Source organism: Copadichromis virginalis, linkage group LG6 (assembly GCF_057382275.1).
Source record: "Copadichromis virginalis isolate Kocher_CV1m ecotype Utaka linkage group LG6, C_Virginalis_male_GT1.1, whole genome shotgun sequence".
Taxonomy (NCBI): Eukaryota; Metazoa; Chordata; class Actinopteri; order Cichliformes; family Cichlidae; genus Copadichromis; species Copadichromis virginalis.
In genome coordinates, this window is record NC_140623.1 from 27,197,922 (window position 1) to 27,222,133 (window position 24,212).

A 24,212-nucleotide genomic window follows, 5' to 3' on the forward strand; every position below is an offset into this window, starting at 1 on the left:
GTGTTCAAGCAAGGAAAAAATGGGCACAGTTTGGAGAGTGTGTATTACACAGTAATAATTTATCATTAGTTTTGAGGGTAACCTTTTCTTTCTGAGGAGAAAGGCTCACACTTACAAGTCCCTTATTAATAATAAATATACAGTGAAAGTCAGATGTGTTACTTGTATTTTTATTAGCCTTCACCAAAGTCTCCAGCTTCCCTTCTCAAGGAAGACACACACTTTTATTGACTTTGTGCTGTACCTTCCTAAGTGGTAACAATGAAACCCCTCTTTAATTATTGTGTACACTACAGCTGTGTTCTGGAGAAACACACACTGAAAGCTGTGAACAAAATATTAATGCTGGGCCTACACTGTTATGGTTTCCAAATCACTGGATGTTAACTCTCCAGTAGCCTTCCTGAATTCACTGCAGCTAAAAACATCACAGGTTATCTGTTTAATTTCAGTTTGCTTCCCACACAATGAACATGCAAACCAACCATCATCAATATAAACCTAGTCTACCCACTGGGTCCAGGGTTTGGTCCATGATTTTGGATTGTTCAGACAGATAACTAGATATCACTTTGACTTGTTTATGCAGCCACTTGTTTATGTGTGGATCACTTTTTATTTCCAGTTTAATTTTGATCTGGAAAGGAAAACACACTTCTCTGACCTCCTGCTCTGGACCTGTTTCTGCAAGCTTTCCACCAGTGCGTGCCAACAATCGTTATCGTCATCATAAGCATAAAGTGAAGCTATCAATCTGGTGTCCTCTATTTGGAGCCCATGGCCTGGCTCAGCGATGGATTCAGCCCATGGTTTCTTAAATAAATTAAATACATTTAAATTTATAAATATGTTTTTAATCATGCTAAAAATTAAGCTTGCCTATGGAACCTGTTTACATTATACCCTGAACACTGCATATTTTTACAAAAGGCTCTCATCATCTTGCACAATAATATATAGAATATTGTGCAATATGCTGAGGCAAGCAGATTTTTTTGTTCTGTTTTTTATAACTTGAAAAATACCTTGTTCAGCTCAAAACTCATAGCAGGCGTTGGCTATTAATTTTTGCCAGATGACAATGTGAGAAAGTGGGACTCTTGTGGAAGTGGAATTCAGTTCTGCTCAATATCAGTTGTATATCTTTATAAACTTATTAATAGAGCCTTCCACAACAGTCCCACCATCAAATCTAACCCCTTGTAAAAATTAGTTGACTAGGTTAAATCGATTAAATCGAATAACCGGCCACCTAAGTGTTTAAAGAAGGAGAAAATCCATCCTGCTGTTCACGCTGGAGTTTTGTGGTCCAGACTACAAACTGATGTAGGACAATGAATAACTGTCATTAACTCAATCCTAGCTAGATTGTGACATGAAAAAGACTAACAAGAAGTTGCGGTAGTTTGTAATACCTGAAAGACAAATCTGTACCAGCTGCACAACTCTGTGCTGCCCTGAAGCCCATAAAATGTCCACATTCACAGCTTTTCTCTCCTCTGCACATTGCCTTTCTCCACGCTGCTCCGTTTCCGTTCCTACCTCCAGCGCTCATAAACAATTATTGATTGTTAATTGTTATTAATAATAATAATTATTATTGAACCTTTTTTAAATCTGCCTTTTTTAAGTCCCCACTTGTGGTATATTTACATACACGTATATTTATCTGCTTTATGAACATAAGTGAAGTTGAAGAACTCCCTGGCATCTGGTTTGACCTTTGTCTATCTCACAGCCATCAGGCCAAGTTTTGCTTCCCTTTTCTGAAAAGGGAAATAACAAGGAAGGGATAAAAAAAGAAAGTGAACTCTGCCATCCCTCCCTCATGCTTCACACTGCCAAAATTTATGTTAAGTCAAAAAAAAAAATACAACGCAACACAACTGCATCTCCTTAAAGCACCCAAGTTAGGTTTGTTTGCTTTGTTTTTTTGCATGATGTGAATTCAATTAAAAAGACTCTTGCAAAGACATCCTACCATGCTCCCAGTAACACTTTAAAACTATAAATGAGATACAATAACCTTTATTTCACTAGTTGGGCCCACGTCCTCATTTTAGGTTTGACAGCGTTTTAGTAGGTAAAGGTGAATGCTTGGACATGAATTGAGCCGCGGTTTGGGGAAGGCCTCGAAGGGGACTGGCGACGGCTCCCGGGCCTGGCAGATCGCCATGGACTAAGTAGAAATAAAGAAGTTAAAGAATTGAAAATAAGGGAGGGAGGGTGGGGCACGTAAACGAGAATGAACAGCTTGCAAAACTGGGGGAACTTATATAGATGACAACTGGATCTCCAAATGATTCTGATCACTGCTTTTTGTGACTCCAGCATGACTTTATGCCACACCCCAAGTTTACGCTTTCCTGTGTTTGTTCCAACTATAAAAATCTCTGAACAGTTAAGCAATGCGTTCTTGGAAGACTGCTTTAAATGACCTTCTCTCTATTACAGTTTTTTCTGATTGCTTAAGCACATTTTTTGTAACTATTGGCTAATTTTGCAAAACTCTTCACACAAATAAGAAAACCTGTCACCCAATAATCAAAACATTGTAGTTCTCTTGCAAAAGCAAACACAGCTAGATTAACTCTTCACACCTTCGTAAAAATGGTGTTTCCGTATCAAACAGTACACACAAGCCATCATCTACTAAGCACACAATGCGCCAACTGCACACTGATGGTATGAATACAAAACACATCTGGCTTTTGCCTTCCCTGTGCACAAGGTAGGCTATGTCAGTTTGAGCTCATACTTCTGTGATAGATCCATAAGCATAGAGGGATCCAAACTTCAAGTACTGGTGTTTATTCAAACACATCAAAACAAACACAAGTGTTTATTTCCAAGTATAGGATTATTTGCAATCGCCATAATGACTATATGGGTTACTTGGTCTGCAGTGAACATGCTTCCTCTGCCCCCAGCATCTGGTCATCTAGCAATTCTGTAAAGTACAATTTCAGTATTTTTACATCAATGGTATTGGTGTGTTTCTCATTGGCATATGGCAGTGCTACAAATCTTTGTGCGAAGTGACTGTACTAACCGATTCTCATTTCAAGATGTCCTTATGGTACTTGCTACAGTGTAGCGGCTCGAGTTAGGCTGGACCAGTTGGCCAGCTACCCTCAGGGTCATTCCACGGTTGATTACATGGTCCACTATTGTAGCTCTGATGTCATCAGCAATTCTATTTCTTACTCTTCCTACCCTTCCTCTCCCCCCTCCTCGTCTTCCTCTTGCTCCTCCTTGTCCTTGTCGTCCTCTTCGTCCTACTTCTTCACCTCCACGTCCTCTTCCTCGGCCTCCTCTACTTCTCACTCTTTCTACTCCCTCCATTGTACTCCGCACACACAGCTTACCTGTATTATAATGCTTAGGCTGATTGCAAAGTGAACTAATTATCTAAAAAAGTTTTCACATGTGAAAGTGTGCCAGACAGTTGGCAAATTAGTGTTAATGATAGCCATACATGTGTATACTTTTGCTAGGAGTGTGTTGGAAATTTGGTAATTGAGTGTTGTGCAGTGAATTGTGCCTACAGTTTTGCAAAGTGTGTGTTACAAAATTGCAAACTGAGTGCAAAGCAGTTTTTGTGCTTTTAGTTTTGCAAACTCAGTGAGTGGTTTTGCTATAAGTCTGAATAGTTTTGGAGATTGTGCTACAGGAATCACAGTTAGGGTTTAAGCATTCAGAAAAAACTAATGTCATGAAAAATCCAGTTTGTCCAGTTTGTGTTTACAGGCAGGAAAAAACTGAATGCTTGATATTTAATGCAATCTCAAAATCATACATTAAGTCTAATATTTTCTAAAAGATGTCCAGTTCATTCATTTGTAGCATAGCCTAATACACCCAGAAAAAAAGCAATATTAGTAGAGGCATGCGTGCCTATTGTGAGTCTGAATCCCATGTTTCAGAGGAGTCTGTTTTCCGAACTCTTTAAAGCAATTAGTGATCCACTTAAGGCCGACATAAGATTAATGCCAGAAGAGCCGACGAGCAGAGCTGTGGAACTAATCTGTAATACATCCCTGTGTTACTGACAACTTGTAGACATGAGGGAAACTGCAGGCCAGAGTCATCTGTACAAGCTCAGCTCAGCCCCTTTGAACCATAATCCCCCTCGAACATTTAGACACAGAGCAGAAAGGATCGCCGAGTGGCACAAAGTCATCAACCACACAATGCTGAGATTCACTTCAAAACAATGAGAATATGAAACAAGAGCAGAATCATGCACATGTGTGAATAAAAAGACCAAGTTGAAAGGCATAAAAGACTTATATGTCCGAGCATATGGTTGCCAGATTTTGCAGCAGACTTCTGATCGCACAAATAAATCCTTTTCTGGTCTTTGAGTGAGGATGGATGAATGGGAGGTGGATAACGATGTGAGGGAGTTTGTTTCATGTCAGGGGACCGCCGACGGTGTATGAGTGTGAGCGCGCTGTGCGACAGCTCCATTCACAAAGATATGCTTTGAATCAGATGTATGGACCTCAGTTAATGCAGCAAAGAGGAAACATCCTTTCTGATCCATTATGCTGCAATAAAATGTTTCTGAAATCATGAAAGCAAAATGAATGATAGAGAAAGATTCAAAAGCAATCAGAAGTTCAACTTCAGGCAAAAACAACAAAATGGCACAACGCAGGACACAATAATTAACGCATAAATAAAATACACAAGCTAAAGCTGCGTGCAAGAAACACAGTAAGAAAACGTGTTGTTATATTTTTTCATGTGTGCACAGCAGTGAACGAGCCGGGATGTGGTGGGTAAGATGTCGTAAACATGTTTGCAAGAAGTGATTTGTGGGTCTCGCATACATTTTGAATGGTGGCAGTATCAAACAGCTGTCACTGAAAAACTGCAGACATGTTTGAGCGGCCTCGTGTGTGCTCAAAAATGTTGTTTGCTTTACTTACAGCAGGAAACTGAGCAAGATAAATCTCAGATAAACTGATCTCATGTTCACACGCATGTGACACAAATTTGAGCAAAATTTGGCAGAGATTTCTGGCCACATTTACATTTTGTTTCACTTCATTATTGAGCAAAGCATTCATGGACACTTTTATGAAAGGCATGTGTGCGAAAAGCTGCAGTTTCTTTCATGGCCACTTGAGGCTTTATACGCATTTGTGCATTAAGGCTTGATGCACAATGACCAGGGGCTGGTTTCATTTTGCTCAGTTTTTTTCTCTTTTTTCTCACAAATACATCTTTTTTAAAGTCTGTTTCTTGCTTTGTTTTTACCATATCTCACGTAATATCCCAGTAAATTAAAAAGACATGCTGTAAAACTAAATCAAGAAGCTCCCCAGCTCTGCTGCTTTCTTATCCCAATTCTGGCTCGAAAAACAAAGCAACATGCAAAAACACGAGGCTCCAGAACAAATTGTTGCGGCATTGCACAGCAAGCATCTGCTAAAGGCAGACAAACAAAAGTGCTTATTGTTTTAATTGCTCACCATACTGTGTTCATTCATTGCGTCAGCTCTCGTGATTTCTTTTTAAGCCACCAGAGACGTTTCATTTTCAGGGATAAAGAAAAAAACTGCATGTGAGACGAGGTTTGAATCATTGTCTCCTTAAAAGTGCTAGGCGTATCTGCAGGTTGTGCAAGTGGGTAACTATTTGTGACAATGTGTTCATGAAAGGTGAAAACATTTCAATATGCCGCCCCCAAGTGGGCAAATACTGCAGCTGCTGTGTTTGCCACGTCATCCTGAGAAGTATGCTCATTTATAAGTTATACACTTTTCCTTCAGCTCTTTGTGTAGAGCAGCCTCGCCTTCACGTTTTTCTGCTCTAGATATTCTCCTGAGTTTGCCCTGCTGGACAGAGAGGATACTATTGAAGCTGTTTGCTTCCTCGCCCAAAATATGAGTGATGCATACCGATATGCCACACATGCACTAACTTTGGCCACACACATACTTCATCATGCTCTATATTCAGATTTTAAATATTTGCATGACAGAGGATTACATCTTTAAAAGAATTCATTCACTTTATTTTCCAGCATTTATTGGTTTCCAACTTGTGTGCGAAGGCTGAGTTTAACAAGTCAGAAAGAACAACAAGTACTGCAGAGCCAGGTGGGATAAAACCCATAGCACCCAATAACTAGAGCATCAGTGAAAATGCATTTTAACGGTTCCAGGTAACACACCTCGCCATTGTTGTTCACATGGAGTCAACATGAAGTAAAAGCTTTGTTTGATTTTGCCTTTCCACACTCACTTATTGTCTCATTATGAGGGACAAATGATCCAGCGGGGATGAAGACAAACCAAGAAAAGGCCCCGCATGCACAAGATTTAATGCGAACAGGGTGTATACAAACACAGTGTATTCTTCTTCATGCTGCGTTTTATGACCAGGAGTGGTCGGTCATTTAAGAGGGCAGTTTTAATGTCGCGTTGTGTAACTAGCCACATCTTTATCCTGTTATAACTTTATTAATTTGGCTTCAGCTTTCATCCAGAGTTTATAGGCCTTCGAAATGCCTGAACCTCAGAGGTTGGTCTTGTTGAACAGAGATCACCCACTGTGAGCTATATAAACAGCTGTAAACCACACACAGACACATACTCACACATGCTGCACGGGAAAGAAACACTGACTCCTCAGGACCTGGGGGGGGGGGGAGAAAGAAAAGAAAAGACGCTCAACCAAAAGCTGAACCTCAAAGGAAGAATTTGCAAATATCATGTAATACTTCTATAAGATCACCAAATAAATAAACCAAACACTGCAAATCAGGGAAGGAAAGTATGACATGTTTGTTTCAAAGTTGGGCTTCAAATTCAAGGGGAAAAAAGAGTATTTGATTTGAAACGAGTTCATTAGTTTCAATAAATGAAATGAAATTTTTTAAAAGTTGTGCAAATGAAACTTTCTTTTGAGTACATTTTCATTACCCTGAAAACACCTTCTTATACTGATATTAATGCCAGAGGAATTCCTGTAGCGACATCCTATAACAGCAACGCAGTCCAATTCAGTGAGCTCTTTAGTCTTTCACTAATGTTTGTAAAAGCAGACTAAAAACACCTGAATTCAAAGATTGAGAGGTGTGGCCCATTACTTTTATCCATGTAGTGTAAGTTCTCAACAATAAAAATTTTAGAGTATTTTTAGTGGCTATTAAATAATGCAAAGAAATGACTTTATACTTGGAACCAGTATTTTGTTCCTCTGTATGTAAAACCTGTTTCATTCCCTATCCCTCAACACCTTCCTAACAGACACACATTTACTGGACATGTTTTGACAGGTGGTCATCACTGGTTTATACTGTAGGCTGTAATTGCAGTCTGCACGAACAGCAGAAGAGATGGAAAGAGAGCAAGTGTTAGTGAGTACGTGGCTGTCTTTGTGTTATGAATATAACAAGATGACAGACAAGAAAGACCAAACACACACACACAGGAAATTTAGAAAGAGCAACTGAACATGAATCACAGACAGAATAAGTATTATTTCAGTCACAGCCAACACAGTTGTCAGTGAGTGCCATGACCAAAACCCTTTTCATTCCCTTCTGTCTATTTCATAAACTAACTTCTTTATTCCCAGCACATCTGGCAGACAGATGTCTATCTCGTCTTACGTCTCTTATTTTCTCTCCCTCGCTCCTTCTTTTCCCTTTGGGCAGGCCTGGTGTTAATCGCTCTCTCCTCCACCTGGCAAGACCACCCACATACTGAGCAGTGATGCTCAGGCCACCAGCAGAGTATGTGTGTGTGTGAGTGCATTATAAATTCATACACAAGAACATCACTTGAACTTACTTGAACTTACACAGGAGCAACAGTAACAGGAAATAGCCAAAAACTAAATTATTTGTGTGGAGATTTCACCAGTTTCAAAACTCAAATCCCCCCCCCAATGTAAATATTGAAGAAGAAATAAAAAACAGCTGTAATATATTCTGCCCTAAAATTGAGTGAAAGCATATGAATATGGATTTGAAATGTTTTAAAGGAAATAGGGATGCCCAGCTATGATAAAAAATAAGAAAAGAAAAAAATAAGGATATGCGAGAAAAAAGAAATGGGCAAAATGCCCTTTTAATTATTTAAGCCAGAGTCATGGAAATCTATGCATTTGCTGCCATCTAGTGGTCAAGAGACCAAAGCAGAGACAATAATACTGTTATTGTACTCAAGTATTTTCTAATTAATTCTAAGTAATTTCACTTTTTGTTTTTAATCCAGCTCAGTTTTAGTTAGTGCAGTGACAGTTTGCTTGTTTCAGTTTCATATTTCAGTTTTGAAAATGTTTAGTAGTTTACAGGGTTCATAACTACGCTGATAATGAGCCTCATCCTCCTTTTGTTCGGACTTTTCCATGGTCATCCACCCGCGTGTACACATTACATCAGAAGAGACACCACAACACAGAGTTAACACTGCATTACAATAAGAAAAAAAAGACCTGGTGCTGAAAAACCCCCCGGAGGGAATAAGATTAGTGCTGTTAAAGTCAATGAGGTGTCAAAATAGGCTAGCTGTTCTGCAGACCCTGTTCACACAACATAGCTGACTGAAGAAAAATGTAAAATATTATTTACCTTACCATAAACTGACTTTAATATTGTTTAATTTGATTTTAAATAATATGCTCAACTGTGTGCCAAAACTGGGGATCAAGCTGTAACGTAACTACAATTCAACTCATGAGTCTTACTCTAATCGGTGTAACGTTTTCTAACTTGGAGACCCAAAACAGGCTATGTTAGCTTAACTTTAACAGCAATGAGTAAAGGAATTGGGGGTCGGACCCTTCGTGTTTTCAGCCTAAGAGAGATATCAAGGCACAGATAACTTAACCACCTCAACTGCTATACCAAAATAAATCCTTGAGGGTTTTATTTATGTTGTTTTTAGCCTGTTTGAGCTTCAGTCAGTTTTAGCTAATATGCCTGTTAGCTAATGCACTATAAGCTAACAGGAAGTTCGTAGGATCCAGTGCAGGTCATCTACCCCCGAGCAGGACAACCAGAATGTCCCCAGGGTGTAATTACAGACAACCCCAGGTAAGTGCTTTTAATACTTTGGCAAATTGCGGGTCAAAATAAGCATTGGTGGTCGAATGCTGTTCTCCAGAGAGAGAATATTTGTTTGGTGTCTTGTTGTGCTTGCTATGCATCGCTGACTCGTTTCTTCTTTCTGCATCAAGTAAGGAATGTAGTGAAAGTTCTCAAGAGGTTAAAAACACCACTGAAAAAATGCCATCAGACCTGAGTTGGGACACTTGGATTATGGAGCTTCTGGACCAAGAGAGTGGATGGGAGCATGTGTTTAATAAGTAAGAGAATAACGTCCCCCAAAATGTTTAAACTTCAAAGCTCATGCATACATTAGTGATGGGCAGATGAAGCACTGAAGCTTTTCATCCAATTGGTTCACCCCAGCGCAAAGCTTCTTGAAGCTTTATTTGCTCTAGTAGGACATCTACTGGACGTAAAAATATTAGTTGGCATGAATTTGAAGAGTGTGGCCTTTTGCACACAGCCTGTAAATGTCAACAACAAAAGGAGTGTGTAAAACATGTATATTGTAGTGATGCAGTATACTGTGTATATTTATACTGGCAGTATGGAAAATGATTATTTGGAAATGCTTAAAATGGAAATGATCATTTACTGTGAGGTGAGGTGTGGTTGGGGTGTGGACAGTGGTTGTGCTTTTGTAACGTTGAGGTATGGACAGCTACACACTGAGGCGTCAGTCCTGCCCATATTTTATTCAGTAAAAACTAAATTTTCACTGCTTTTATGACCTTTTTAGTGGGGAGAACATAGCTAGGATTTAATGATTTAACAAATCTTATAAATCCTTTGTCCTCCACAATGCTAAATGGCTGGGAGTCCTCAATCACCATGCTAACCAGGTCTTCATCTATTTGAGATTGTTCTCCTGAGGAAAGACAATAAAAACAAAGCACAAATATAAATATCACACACGTAACTTATTACAGCTGTATAATATTGTTATATCATTTAGTAACATTACGGCATGCTATTATTATCATGGCATTTGATGGCTCACCTGGTCTTGCTCAACAATCGGTGTTCCCCTTATTCTCATGCAAAGCTCTGTAGTGCCTAAGCATGGATGAGGTGTTGTTGTTATATCCCAGCTCCCTGGCACATAGCAAACACTTCACCTTGTACAAAAGTAAATACAGCTTAACTTAAATTGTATTGCACCATCAGTATTATGAAAATACATCTTCTGTAGAAATACCTTGTTGGGAGGAATAAGATCAAAATGTTCCCACACAGGGGAGGACATCCTCCTCTTCTTAGCTGGCTCCATTCTCTCCTGAGTTTCTCTCCTCACTCTCATAAACCTCCAAACTGCCTCCCAGCTGTCTCCAACTCTCACTAACCGCAGCTCTCCATCAAACACCCACATTTTGATTGAAGTCTGAGGGGTTTGTATCGCTGTCACATCTCGCAGCAAAGTTCGAACCACTTCATGAACCAGTCACGTGGTACAGCCGGGCAGCGAGGCTTCGGACGTCATCATTTTCAGCTCCTCCCATAAATGAAGCAAGCCTCGATACGCTCATCGCGGAAACGCCCCCTCCATTACTCGACACATCACTAGCATACATGCACATCTAGTGCTCAGCGTCTAATTGTGTGTTTGTGTTTTTACCTTTTTGCAGTAGCGTAGTGAAACATTTGGGCGGTGGATAAATAATGGAAAATAAAATTCAGACCAGAGATGGCTTCAGGTGAGTACACGTGGTGCACAAGGACCAAAGCTCACCTTCTCAACCTGGAGAAAATGAATTATTTTACACTGATACTGTAAACTTTTGTTTGTGTGTCAGGTTTCCATACATCGGAAACAGCTGCTGCATCTGTAATTCTGTCCATCCTGAGGAGAGTCCACACTCTACATCAGATCCTTGGCTCACCTATAATGACGCACAGGTGCTGCACACAACTGGATCTGCAGCTTGTGAGGAACAGCAGCACTCAGCCTACATGCTGTTTCACAAGAGAAACGTAAGAAGACACAGCATCTCATCCTGAAGTGAGAGAATGGCACGCCAGCTGCAGCCTAATCCAATCTCTCTTCTTTTCTTTTTTCGGTGCCCAGACATCCTTCAGTTTCATCATGTCATCCCTAACAATAGCTGTAGAGTTGGATGGAGGATGAAGACAGCAGAGAGCAAAAGAAACAGGTAAGAGCAGACAGGTAGTCAGAGTTAACAAAAACTTTTAAAGCCAGTGTAGCTTCTGTTTTGAACACATTTATTGATGACAATTTTACATAAATAAGCAGTGTGTTATACTGTTATCAGATGTGGAGTCTCACTAACCACTTTAATAGTGACTTGTGTCCCAAATACTGTTTATTTGTCTTAGTTACAGATAGTGAAATAAAATGGGAAATGATTGTTTCATAATTGTATACTCAGCTTGGTCGAGAACGAGGGGCAGGATTTTGAATTGATGCCATTGGTGCATCTACTAAAGTTCTGGGGTCAGTTTGAATATCAGTGACTTTGACCTTGAGTTCAAGTTTTCTGAAAATGTTGTGAATGCTACAACTCTGTGACGAGAAGTAAGTCTCCTAGGTCTTTAAATTTGTATATAGGTGCATCTACTAGGAAGCTGAAGGGTTGCACTGTGGGACATCTGTAGAGGTGTAGAGTCAACAACCTGTCTCTGAATGTGGACAAAACAAAAGAGATCGTTGACTTCAGGAGAGCACAGTGAGATCACTGCCCACTTAACATGAATGGATCTTCTGTGGAGGTCGTCAAGAGCACCAGATTTCTTGGTGTCCACCTGGCGGAGAACCACTCCTGCTCCCTCAACACCAGCTCCATAACCAAGAAGGCCCAGCAGCATCTCTACTTCATGCAGAAGCTGAGGAAAGCCCATCTCCCACCATCCATTCTCACCACCTTTTACAGTGGGACTAACGAGAGCATCCTAAGTAGCTGCATCACTGTCTGGTATGGTAACTGCAGCATATTGGATCGCAGTACCCTACAACGGATTGTGAGAGCAGCTTAGAAGGTCATTGGAGCCCCTCTCCCCTCCTTATAACACCCGCTTGCTAGAGGACCCCACACAGCCTTCAAACACACTCTTCACCCTGCTGCCTTCTGGAAAGAGGTCCCACAACATCCGGGCCCTCGCTACCAAACTACGGAAAAGTTTCTTCCCACAAGCCGTCAGACCCCTGAACACTCAGTGACTGCACTGGCACACGCACACCTTCACACATGTCACTACCAAGCACTTGTCTGCAGTATCTCACACTCATACACATACATACAGACACCAAGTTACTTTTGCACAATACTCAGCATTTTGCACATTTCCATTGTCTTGTGTCTGTTTCGTCCTGTTCTGTCACGTTTTGCACTGTTTTGTCTTGTTTATTTTTGCAATTTATGCACACTGCACTTTATGTAGTCCTGGGTTTGTCCGTATATGTCATATATAGCACCAGGGTCTCGGAGGAACGCTGTCTCGTTTCACTCTGTACAGCACCTCTGCACGTGGTTAAAATGACAATAAAAGCCACTTGACTTGACCTGTTTTGTGTAGCAGTTGCTTGGAGACGAGCACCATACAGTTCAAATGAGCATACATTCCAAAATATGCAAATTTGCCCCATACATCATAATGATGATGTATGCTGTTCAGGGTATGAACGTTCTATGCTGAAAGTTTATAAATATACAACCTTTGACTGCTTGTTTTCAGTTGAACTTTTGCAAAGCTGAGGAGATTTTGGCTGCGATCACATCAAGTCCAAAGATGTTTAAACTTCTTTTTCACAGAAAGGTAAGTTTGAAGAGACTCGCAGCACATTTCTATGAATATTTTCTTATGGTAAACAAGCATTTTTGAAACTTTTAAGGAAGCTTCTTGGATGATTTCTGTAAAAACTGAATTTTGAATCCAAATGAAGGATTTTGTATTTTCATACCATATACTTTGTTTTATGCCATTACTGATGTTGGTTTTCTTGTTTCTAAACAGAAACCACACAAACAAAACGTGGCAGAGAAGGAAATTCCTTCTACGTCTCATCAGAGGTAAAGAAATGCGCCAGTCTTTAATGCTGCTGGAGATATTTATAGCAGTGGTTGAGTTGGAGCTCTTTTATTTCCCTTTTATTGGTGTTTTGTATTTACATCTTTTTTACTACTTCTAGTCTTGTCTATAATTTATATTGATTCAGAGATTAGCGTTTGAAAATGTAGAGTGTAAATGTACAAAATACATGATTTTGTTCCATTACAGTTATTAATTTTTATCTGCAATCTCCAGCATGTACTCCTTGTTAAAAATTTGCACTTTGAAAAATAACATTTACACTTTTGTCCTCATCAGCATCCCGGATGCTCCTGTTACTGAAAATGGTCAAAAGAAGAAGAGAAAATGGAGACACCTCTGCTGTTCCTCGGTTTGCTTTTACACAAAACATATGAAATGCACATTCTCTTTAAATTGCACTTGTTAATTTAAAGTGACTTTACTTTTTTAATAAACGTATGTTTGTTCGTCCTCTGCAGCAAACTGACAGCGATGCAGAGGCAGAGAGCAACACTGTGAAGACACAAAAAAAGTGTCGCTGGTTTCTTTTTAAATTCTGGAAGGTATGTTTTATGGAAAGAGTCACTGTCATCAAGCATTTACTCATCACAGTTAAATGAGAAGAATTAAGAGCAATTTAGCACACAGCCATGTCCTCAAATTAAGTTCAAAGATGTTTAAACGTTTTTTTTTCACAGAAAGGTAAGTTCGAAGAGACTTGCAGGATGTTTCTCTAAATATTTTTTATGGTGAATAAGCATTTTTGAAGCTTCATGGATGATTTCTGTAAAAACTGAATTTTGATCAGAACCAAATGAAGGATTTTGTATCTCATAGGACAAACTTTAAAACTCAATTTAAGGCATGAATAAATTGTTTTTATTTTATTTAAAGATATTCCTATATATCTGCTTCATGAGCTGACAGCTCACTAAAGTGATAAATAATATGAAATAATACCAAATTTTCTAACTGGACACTTTTCATGGAGAGACCCACTTGGTATGTTTGTTTTATGCCATTACTGATGTTGGTTTTCTTGTTTCTAAACAGAAATTACACAAACAAAACGTGGCAGAGAAGGAAATTCCTTCTACGTCTCATCAGAGGTAAAGAAATGCGCCACTCTTTAATGCTGCTGGAGATATTTATAGCAGTGGTTGAGTTGGAGCTCTTTTATTTCCCTTTTATTGGCATTTTTCTTCCACCTTGTGTATTTACATCTTTTTTACTCCTTCTAGTCTTGTCTATTATTTATATGGATGCAGAGATTAGCGTTTGAAAATGTAGAGTGTAAATGTATAGAATACATGATTTTGTTCATGTTGGTATTCCATTACAGTTATTCACTTTTATTAGCAATCTGTATTAGCAAAATGTACTCCTTCTTATAAATTTCCACAACATTTACACTTTTGTCCTCATCAGCATCCCGGATGCTTCTGTTGCTGCCACACCAGCTGACCCTGAAAATGGCCAAAAGAAGAGAAAATGGAGACACATCTTCTGCTGTTCCTCGGTTTGCTTTTACACAAAACATATGAAATACACATTCTCTTTAAAATGTACTTTTTAATAAACTTATGTTTGTTCGTCCTCTGCAGCAAACTGACAGCGATGCAGAGGCAGAGAGCAACACTGTGAAGACACAAAAAAGGTCTCGCTGCTCTCTTTTTAAATCCGGGAAGGTATGTTTTATGGAAAGAGTCACTGTCATCAAGCATTTACTCATCACAGTTAAATGAGAGCAATTAAGAGCAATGAGGCACACAGCTATGTCCTATATATTTATATCAGGTAAGAAGCACCACGGAAACGATCCCAGCAGACCTGAGTTGGGACACTTGGATTATGGAGCTTCTGGACCAAGAGAGTGGATGGGAGCATGTGTTTAACAGGTAAGAGAAAGACGTCCTCCAAAATGTTTCAACTTCAAAGCTCATGCATCCATGCACATACACTGCTCAGCATCCTGACATCTTTCCTAATTTTGTGTTTGTGTTTTTACCTTTTTGGAGCAGTGTAGCATGCGGTGGAGAAATAATAGAGAGTCAAACTGGGACTATAGACTGCTTCGGGTGAGTACACGTGGTGCACAAAGACCAAAGCTCACTTTGTCAAAGTGGAGAAAATGAATTCTTTTACACTGATACTGTAAACGTTGTGCGTGTGTGTCAGGTTTCCAAACATCGGAAACACCTGCTACATGAACTCCTGCCTGCAGAGCCTCCTCAACATTGAGGAGTTCATAAGAGACATCAGGCGTCAGGAGGTTTTGTGGAGCACAGATCCAGAAGCTCAGCTCTTAAGGTGCGCTACGTCAACCTTCTACTTTCTTCAAAAACCTGAAGAACAAAGAGATCTAACAGCAGAAATGTCTGTTTACCCTTTCCTTTCTACAGAAGGCTCATTGATGTCAGGGACTGTCATGAGTCAACAGATTATGGCCTTAAAGATCACCACCTAAGAGCTTTTAAGAAGGCATTCAGCAGTCAAGCTCCTGAATACACCGGCAGTGCACAGAAAGTGCGTCAGCTATTTGGACATTTTGTTTTTTTGCTTTACCTTCTGATTTTGATGTACTGTTTTAAATCTCTCTGCTTTTCTTTCAGGACGCTCATGAATTCCTAACATTGTTCCTCAATGAGGTCAAAAGGCTCGCACCTCACCTGGAGAGGAACGCAGCTCTCCTGGGCCAAAGTTATACCTGCCCAGTAGAAGAGCATCACATTTTTAAAATGGAAAACATGAGGACATGCAAGAGGTAAGCCTGTCTTTCAGAAACGCAGAGCTGGTTGCAATGTTTTCATATACCTCTTTTCCACCTACCTGATCTTTACTTTAACTACGTTACTCCTGAAATGTGTAGCTGTGGTCACCAATCATCACAGCACGAGGACTTCACCAGCTTGTCTCTTGACCTTGTTCCAGAGGGGTCTATTATAAACATGTTAGAGACATACTTGAAGGTAAGATCACAAATTCCAATAGAGTTGTAGTGTCAGCGATCTTAACACACCTTTTTTGTTAGTGTTTGTGCGTATGTGTGTGTGCATATGTTGAGATTTCTTTCTACCATAAAGCCTGTTTTCTCTGTGCTGTTGTTCAGGAACAAGAAATAGAATTTCGCTGTGATTGTGGAGGGACGGCCTCAGAACTGAAGTCGTCTTTTGATACACTGCCAAGGTGAGTAAGGTCACATCAGAAGTGATCGACTGACCAGGTTTCCAAACTGTGGCGCATCAAATATCAGAGTTTTTCGAGACAATACTTGAGCAGTCGTTTTCTCCCATCTTCTGTTTGTGTTTGACACTCATTCTTCTTATTTTCTACCTTGTTTGTGTTTTTTTTCTTCTTTTCTGCCAGAGTCCTGATCTTGCATCTGAAGAGGTTTGGCTTTACACAAACCTACAACATTAAGAAGGTGGATGACCCCGTCAGGCTGCAGAGGGACTTGGTGGTGCCATCCAATCAGGTAAAAACAGACTGCAGAACGTCTCAGGCTACGTCCACACTAGCCCTGATAGATTTGAAAACTCCGTGTCCACACTAGCGTTTTCAGTCATTTTCAAATAGTTGTGCGTCTGCATTGAAACGGCCGAAAACGCTTACGTTCCAGTCCTGCGCATGTGCAAAAGTGAGTGAGGATTACAGAATTTGAAGAAAAGCTATCCGGAGCATGTACAAACTGATATTAATCTTTTTTAGGGCTGTCAAAGTTGAGAGCAATCAAAACAACTGCTGTAAAATGCACTCGGCTATCTTTGTTTAATTGCTCACATGACTGCATCACATGACTAAAATGCATCATCGTTTTAGAAAGTCTGCGTTTTCGAGTGTCCACACTGCGACGGGACAACTCCGTTTTGAAATGTGTGCGTTTTCGAGAGCGTTTTCAAGATGCTGTGTTTTTCCTTGAGGAAAACGCCGTCTCAGTGTGGACGGGAGGTCAAAGCGGAGAGAAAACGATGTGTTTTCAAACGAAAACGCATTAGTGTGGACGTAGCCTCAGCAAATCAGCTTAATTATGGCTCTGATGTGAGGCTTTATGAAACTAACACTCTTTGGATTTGTTCCTTCTCAGGGTGGTGGCTGTTATAGTCTTGTCAGCATCATCAGTCATTATGGAGGCACAGAGTCAGGTAAAACAACAGACTTGTTACAAACAGAAAATGAAAACTTTCTACTTTTCAGTGAAGGACTCACACACAAAAGCTTTTGATGTTCTAAGAAGCACTAAGTCAAAATCACTGTTTGCTTGAATCAGTTGACTTCCAGAAGTTGGATTCATTTGTCTTAATGTGATTTCAGGACACTACATCTGTAATTCTGTCCATCCTGAGGAGAGTCAGCACTCTACATCAGATCGCTGGCTCACCTATAATGACGCACAGGTGCTCCACACAACCGGATCGGCAGCTTGTGAGGAACAGCAGCACTCGGCCTACATGCTGTTTTACAAGAGAAACGTAAGAAGACACAGCATCTCATCCTGAAGTGAGAGAATTTTTAAATGTCCTGTTACCTTGTTAACCAGTTTTGTCTTCATTCTCAGTTCTGAAACAGGAAATGGAAGGAAGGTCATCATCATGCTGAGAAGAAACAACACTCGTCCCAGCCCACCATCGCACACTGGAGGACAAGTACTGGTAAGTATTGCCCTCAGGAGGAAGGGTCCTCCCAGAGAGCCTGGTCCTCCCAAGATTTCTTCCTCCAGGAGGGAGTTTTTTCTTGCCACCGTCGCCCCACATTCACTGGTCTCATCAGCAGGGACATTTTTAACATCCTAAGACCTGAACTCTTTCATGGCATGCATTTTTAATTTCTCTGTGCCATTTGGGTTGATTGGGATCCGATGAATGTGAAAACAAAGACATCAGATTCGGACTATCTTTTTTTTGTTTCTCAAAAAAATGAGATCCACATATGAGGACATTCATTTTAAAGTTCGATTGAACAGTGGCAGTGTAATGTCCTCCCTCATAAGTGGATATCAGGTTTTTGAAGAGCAAAATTTTGTATTTTGGTCTCATAAATGTTATGTCCACATATGTGGACACCAGGTCCTAGGAGGTTAAAACAAAATCTACTAGTAGTGCAGCACTACTAGAGATCGTCCTTTTCTAGACCAGTGTTTGGCTTGCTCTCTGGAACAACAAATTAGTGCTGTCAGCGTTAACGTCATTTTAACTAATGACGTTTACGCTGACAGCACTAATTTGTTGTTATTATTATTAATATTATTATTAATTTATTTGTAAAATAAATTAAATTTAAAAAAACAAAGAAACAATTTGATTCTTTATGTTATTTTGTTTTATTAAAATCAAAATAACAACAAAACAAAAATAACTAATAAAAAAAATATTAAAAGTATTCAGCAGTGTTTTGTGAAATTTGTAATGAGCCTTAGTTAAGTTGATGTCACAGAAGTTTCTGAATCATTTAGATTGTTCAACAAACTGATTCACTCAGGTAAAGATGGTAAGCTGGAGCAATGGTACGCTTGGAGTTCAGTTTAAGTTTTCAGACAAACATTCACTCGATCAGTTGCAGCTTCTGCTTTTAAATAAATGATTTAGCTGCAAATGTTTAGCTGCAGGTAGCAAAGTCCAAAAGTGACAACATTTCCACTGCAGTCTCTCCAGAAATGGCTTATAAACTTTTGACCAAATTAGACATTTATCCTTGGATCATTGACAACCCTGTAGGGTGAAAATCTTTAATTGTACCTTTTATAACATTTTAACAAGTTACTGTCTCCTGCTGCATGTTTCCTGTTTTGGCTGAACTTCATCAGCTCAAAAAACTCACCGTGCTGTGGTGTACTAAATGACCTCATGTACAGGACACACTGAAGGCCGGTTTGCAACGTTTAATCAACAAAGTCAAGATCAGTTAACAACAACCGGACCCAGTGTTGTATATTTGTTTCCCAAAAGATTGAAATAGTGGAGAGAAATCAGGTTCTGAAACCATCCAGAAGACAAAGTCTCCAACTGGTTTGTGGAAGTCCAGTTTCTCCAAATTAATCAGCGGGTGAAATGTCTCTTCATGGATGGTTTTGATTCTGTTGTTGTTCACGAACAAAGCCCTCAAAGCAGCATATGAAAGAAAGTCATCTTTCATTGTTGTCTCCAGCGTGTTAAAAGAGAGATCGAGCTCAGTGATGAGTTTTGAAGCAGCTGCAGGGACTTCTCGAAGGTTTTGGCTCAAACAGTCGCAGGATGTTGTTCACAGTGGTGACACTGTTGACTGGTGATTGACAAGCACTGAGATACTAACATGACAAACACAAGAAACATCATGACTTATTCTCCTGAGTGCCTGCAAAACACAAACACAAAATCAAACTCAAAGCTTTTCTCTCAGGTGCTGGTGTGGCACAATCTAATGATAAGAAAGGTCATGCTAACAGCTTTTGGAGCACAGCTGCACAAAATAACAGCTTTTGGAGCACAAAATGCATTACAGGTAAACCCAGTACCCAAACATGTTAACAAGGATAAAGAAAAAACCTGAAACAAAAGCAGGTAGTGTGGTGATTTATGTTGTGAGGATGCTTTCACTCCCATCAAAGTCGCCCAGTGTTGAGAACCCAAATGAGCCCAAAAACCTCAAGTGGCTGCAACCAACAGCGAACGTCAAGAAGTGGATACTTGCATGTTGAGCCAGAAACATGCAGAAAACCCAAAAGAGGCAAGACAGCACATCTTGGTGCCACTCAGGCACTACGAACACCTGGAAAGAGGAGCCCACAGTTCAGACCCAAGGACACCAGCCAGCCAGTTATAAGTCTAGTTTTAATTTTCATTTTAGTTAGTGTTATAGCCTGTCTAAGGGTGGCCAGACCATAATATAAGGGTGATCCACCCCTGTCTGACCCCAAGCAGCACATCACACAACCAGTACAATTTTGACGGTGATTTTTTTTCACAGTGATTGAATTCTAACAAAGGAAAGGAGCGAACTACAGCTTCGGGGTGGACCCCAAAACAACAAACAAAAGGGACCGTATCTAAAGGATGTACAAAACTTATTTATGAAAAGAATAAAACCAAATAACAATGTCTTATCTCCCTAACTAACAAAAACATGAGAAAAGGGTAATCGAATAGAGTGAACCATAGACTGTATAAAAGATAGGACCATTGCAACTTTACTGCAGCACTTCACCCTTTCACATAGTCCCAGCTCTTCTCTGTCATGTTTTATGGTGCTGCAAATGTCTTCAGTTGGTGAAAGGTTTGGACTGCTGGTGTCTTGTTGTGCTTGCTATGCATCCCTGACTCGTTTCTTCTTTCTGCATCAAGTAAGGAATGTAGTGAAAGTTCCCAAGAGGTTAAAAACACCACTGAAAAAATGCCATCAGACCTGAGTTGGGACACTTGGATTATGGAGCTTCTGGACCAAGAGAGTGGATGGGAGCATGTGTTTAACAAGTAAGAGTATAACGTCCCCCAAAATGTCCCTAACTAACAAAAACATGAGAAAAGGGTAATCAAATAAAAAGGCAGTCCACCCCTACATGCTCCTGTATAAAGAAACAGGTAACACAAAGCCTGCTGGTTGAGGTCCATGGCGGTGTCATCTTATATGTTGTCTCCAGGTCAAGGAGACAACATACAGTGGGGCAAAAAAGTATTTAGTCAGCCACCGATTGTGCAAGTTCCCCCACCTAAAATGATGACAGAGGTCAGTAATTTGCACCAGAGGTACACTTCAACTGTGAGAGACAGAATGTGAAAAAAAAAATCCATGAATCCACATGGTAGGATTTGTAAAGAACTTATTCGTAAATCAGGGTGGAAAATAAGTATTTGGTCAATAACAAAAATACAACTCAATACTTTGTAACATAACCTTTGTTGGCAATAACAGAGGTCAAACGTTTACTATAGGTCTTTACCAGGTTTGCACACACAGTAGCTGGTATTTTGGCCCATTCCTCCATGCAGATCTTCTCGAGAGCAGTGATGTTTTGGGGCTGTCACCGAGCAACATGGACTTTCAACTCCCGCCACAGATTTTCTATGGGGTTGAGGTCTGGAGACTGGCTAGGCCACTCCAGGACTTTCAAATGCTTCTTACGGAGCCACTCCTTTGTTGCCCGGACGCTGTGTTTTGGATCATTGTCATGTTGGAAGACCCAGCCTCGTTTCATCTTCAAAGTTCTCACTGATGGAAGGAGGTTTTGGCTCAAAATCTCACGATACATGGCCCCATTCATCCTGTCCTTAACACGGATCAGCCGTCCTGTCCCCTTGGCAGAAAAACAGCCCCATAGCATGATGTTTCCACCCCCATGCTTCACAGTAGGTATGGTGCTCTTGGGATGCAACTCAGTATTCTTCTTCCTCCAAACACGACGAGTTGAGTTTATACCAAAAAGTTCTACTTTGGTTTCATCTGACCACATGACATTCTCCCAATCCTCTGCTGTATCATCCATGTGCTCTCTGGCAAACTTCAGACGGGCCTGGACATGCACTGGCTTCAGCAGCGGAACACGTCTGGCACTGCGGGATTTGATTCCCTGCCGTTGTAGTGTGTTACTGATGGTGACCTTTGTTACTTTGGTCCCAGCTCTCTGCAGGTCATTCACCAGGTCCCCCCGTGTGGTTCTGGGATCTTTGCTCACCGTTTTCATGATCATTTTGACCCCACAGGATGAGATCTTGCGTGGAGCCCCAGATCGAGGGAGATTATCAGTGGTCTTGTATGTCTTCCATTTTCTGATGATTGCTCCCACAGTTGATTTTTTCACACCAAGCTGCTTGCCTATTGTAGATTCACTCTTCCCAGTCTGGTGCAGGTCTACAATACTTTTCCTGGTGTCCTTCGAAAGCTCTTTGGTCTTGGCCATGGCGGAGTTTGGAGTCTGACTGTTTGAGGCTGTGGACAGGTGTCTTTTATACAGATGATGCGTTCAAACAGGTGTCATTCATACAGGTAACGAGTGGGGGACAGAAACGCTTCTTACAGAAGACGTTACAGGTCTGTGAGAGCCAGAGATTTTCCTTGTTTGAGGTGACCAAATACTTATTTTCCACCCTGATTTACGAATAAATTCTTTACAAATCCTACCATGTGAATTCATGGATTTTTTTTTTCACATTCTGTCTCTCACAGTTGAAGTGTACCTCTGGTGCAAATTACTGACCTCTGTCATCATTTTAAGTGGGGGAACTTGCACAATCGGTGGCTGACTAAATACTTTTTTGCCCCACTGTAAATGATGGATTCAGGGCCTTTTACAATAATCTTTATTCTACACAAGGTAGTTTAGATGAACAGAAATTCGAAGCATTCTTTACTGATTTAAACCTGCCACAGCTTTCTACTACTGACCAGCAGATTATAGATGCTCCAATTACAGTGGAGGAGATTACCCGTGCAATTAACAGTATGCCACTTAATAAAGCTCCAGGATTAGATGGGTTACCATTGGATTTCTATAGAGCATTTGAGGATATGTTAAGTCCCCTGTTGCTCGATGTTTATAATGAGGCGTTCAAAGTACCATACCATACCATACCATACCACCTTTATTTATAAAGCACTTTAACATAAAACCAGAGTTCACAAAGTGCTGTACATGCTAAAAGCATAAGTAAAGAAAATTAAAATGAGATAAGATAAAATAAATAACTAAAAAACTAAAATAAATTGAAACATGTCAAAACAAATTGAGTCAACCCCTCTAATCAATGCCAAAGGCTTCAGCGAATAAATATGTTTTAAGAAGACTTTTAAATTCAGAGAGAGAAGAGGCCTGCCTAACATGCAAGGGTAGATCATTCCACAACTTTGGAGCAACTACAGCAAAAGCACGATCACCTTTAGATTTATACTTAGTTTTTGGTACCTTAAGGAGCTGCTGATTGGCGGACCTAAGGGAACGGGGAGGTGTATATGGTTGTAGTAGCTCCGAGAGGTAGGGGGGGGGGCCAGGCCATTAAGAGATTTAAAAGCAAATAAGAGAATTTTAAAAACAATCCTAAAATGTACAGGTAGCCAGTGGAGTGAAATTAAAATTGGGGTAATGTGCTCAAACTTTTTTGTTCCAGTTAAAAGACGTGCTGCAGCATTTTGCACAACCTGCAGGCGCCTAATGGACGCATCACTAACCCCAAAATAAAGTGCGTTACAATAATCCAGCCTAGAAGTAACAAAGGCATGGATTACTGTCTCAAAATGCTGTTTCGATAAGATAGGCTTTATTTTGGCTAATTCCCTCAAATGAAAAAAGCTAGATCTTACAACAGCTCTGACCTGGCTTTCAAGTTTAAGATTTGCCCAGTCCCAGCTCCATAACCAAGAAGGCCCAGCAGCATCTCTACTTCATGCAGAAGCTGAGGAAAGCCCATCTCCCACCATCCATTCTCACCACCTTTTACAGTGGGACTAATGAGAGCATCCTAAGTAGCTGCATCACTGTCTGGTATGGTAACTGCAGCATATTGGATCGCAGTACCCTACAACGGATTGTGAGAGCAGCTAAGAAGGTCATTGGAGCCCCTCTCCCCTCCTTATAACACCCGCTTGCTGGAGGACCCCACACAGCCTTCAAACACACTCTTCACCCTGCTGCCTTCTGGAAAGAGGTCCCACAACATCCGGGCCCTCGCTACCAAACTACGGAAAAGTTTCTTCCCACAAGCCGTCAGACCCCTGAACACTCAGTGACTGCACTGGCACACGCACACCTTCACACATGTCACTACCAAGCACTTGTCTGCAGTATCTCACACTCATACACATACATACAGACACCAAGTTACTTTTGCACAATACTCAGCATTTTGCACATTTCCATTGTCTTGTGTCTGTTTCGTCCTGTTCTGTCACGTTTTGCACTGTTTTGTCTTGTTTATTTTTGCAATTTATGCACACTGCACTTTATGTAGTCCTGGGTTTGTCCGTATATGTCATATATAGCACCAGGGTCTCGGAGGAACGCTGTCTCGTTTCACTCTGTACAGCACCTCTGCACGTGGTTAAAATGACAATAAAAGCCACTTGACTTGACCTGTTTTGTGTAGCAGTTGCTTGGAGACGAGCACCATACAGTTCAAATGAGCATACATTCCAAAATATGCAAATTTGCCCC

General features: G+C 40.5%; 1 protein-coding gene across 6 annotated transcripts; it reads left to right on the top strand.

Annotated features, from left to right (window-relative positions):
• The first annotated feature begins 8,253 nt into the window (after nucleotides 1-8,253).
• Nucleotides 8,254-17,719, top strand: LOC146707952 (ubiquitin carboxyl-terminal hydrolase 37-like). Of its 6 annotated transcripts, none has more exons than XM_085459575.1 (23): nucleotides 8,258-9,058; nucleotides 9,202-9,330; nucleotides 10,699-10,767; nucleotides 10,867-11,044; nucleotides 11,139-11,223; nucleotides 12,764-12,844; nucleotides 13,043-13,098; nucleotides 13,397-13,469; nucleotides 13,579-13,662; nucleotides 14,153-14,208; nucleotides 14,528-14,618; nucleotides 14,704-14,787; nucleotides 14,897-14,997; nucleotides 15,121-15,177; nucleotides 15,278-15,409; nucleotides 15,502-15,625; nucleotides 15,712-15,863; nucleotides 15,969-16,068; nucleotides 16,209-16,285; nucleotides 16,466-16,574; nucleotides 17,184-17,241; nucleotides 17,411-17,568; nucleotides 17,655-17,719. In XM_085459575.1, exons 5-23 carry the CDS (start codon nucleotides 11,188-11,190, stop codon nucleotides 17,658-17,660), a joined length of 1,635 nt encoding a protein of 544 aa, XP_085315701.1. In that variant the 5' UTR covers nucleotides 8,258-9,058; nucleotides 9,202-9,330; nucleotides 10,699-10,767; nucleotides 10,867-11,044; nucleotides 11,139-11,187; the 3' UTR covers nucleotides 17,661-17,719. The 6 variants fall into 6 exon arrangements, with proteins under 6 accessions (XP_085315707.1, XP_085315701.1, XP_085315704.1 ...); XM_085459578.1 differs by having other exon boundaries at nucleotides 10,867-10,997; XM_085459579.1 differs by having other exon boundaries at nucleotides 10,867-10,969.
• Nucleotides 17,720-24,212: the final 6,493 nt, after the last annotated feature.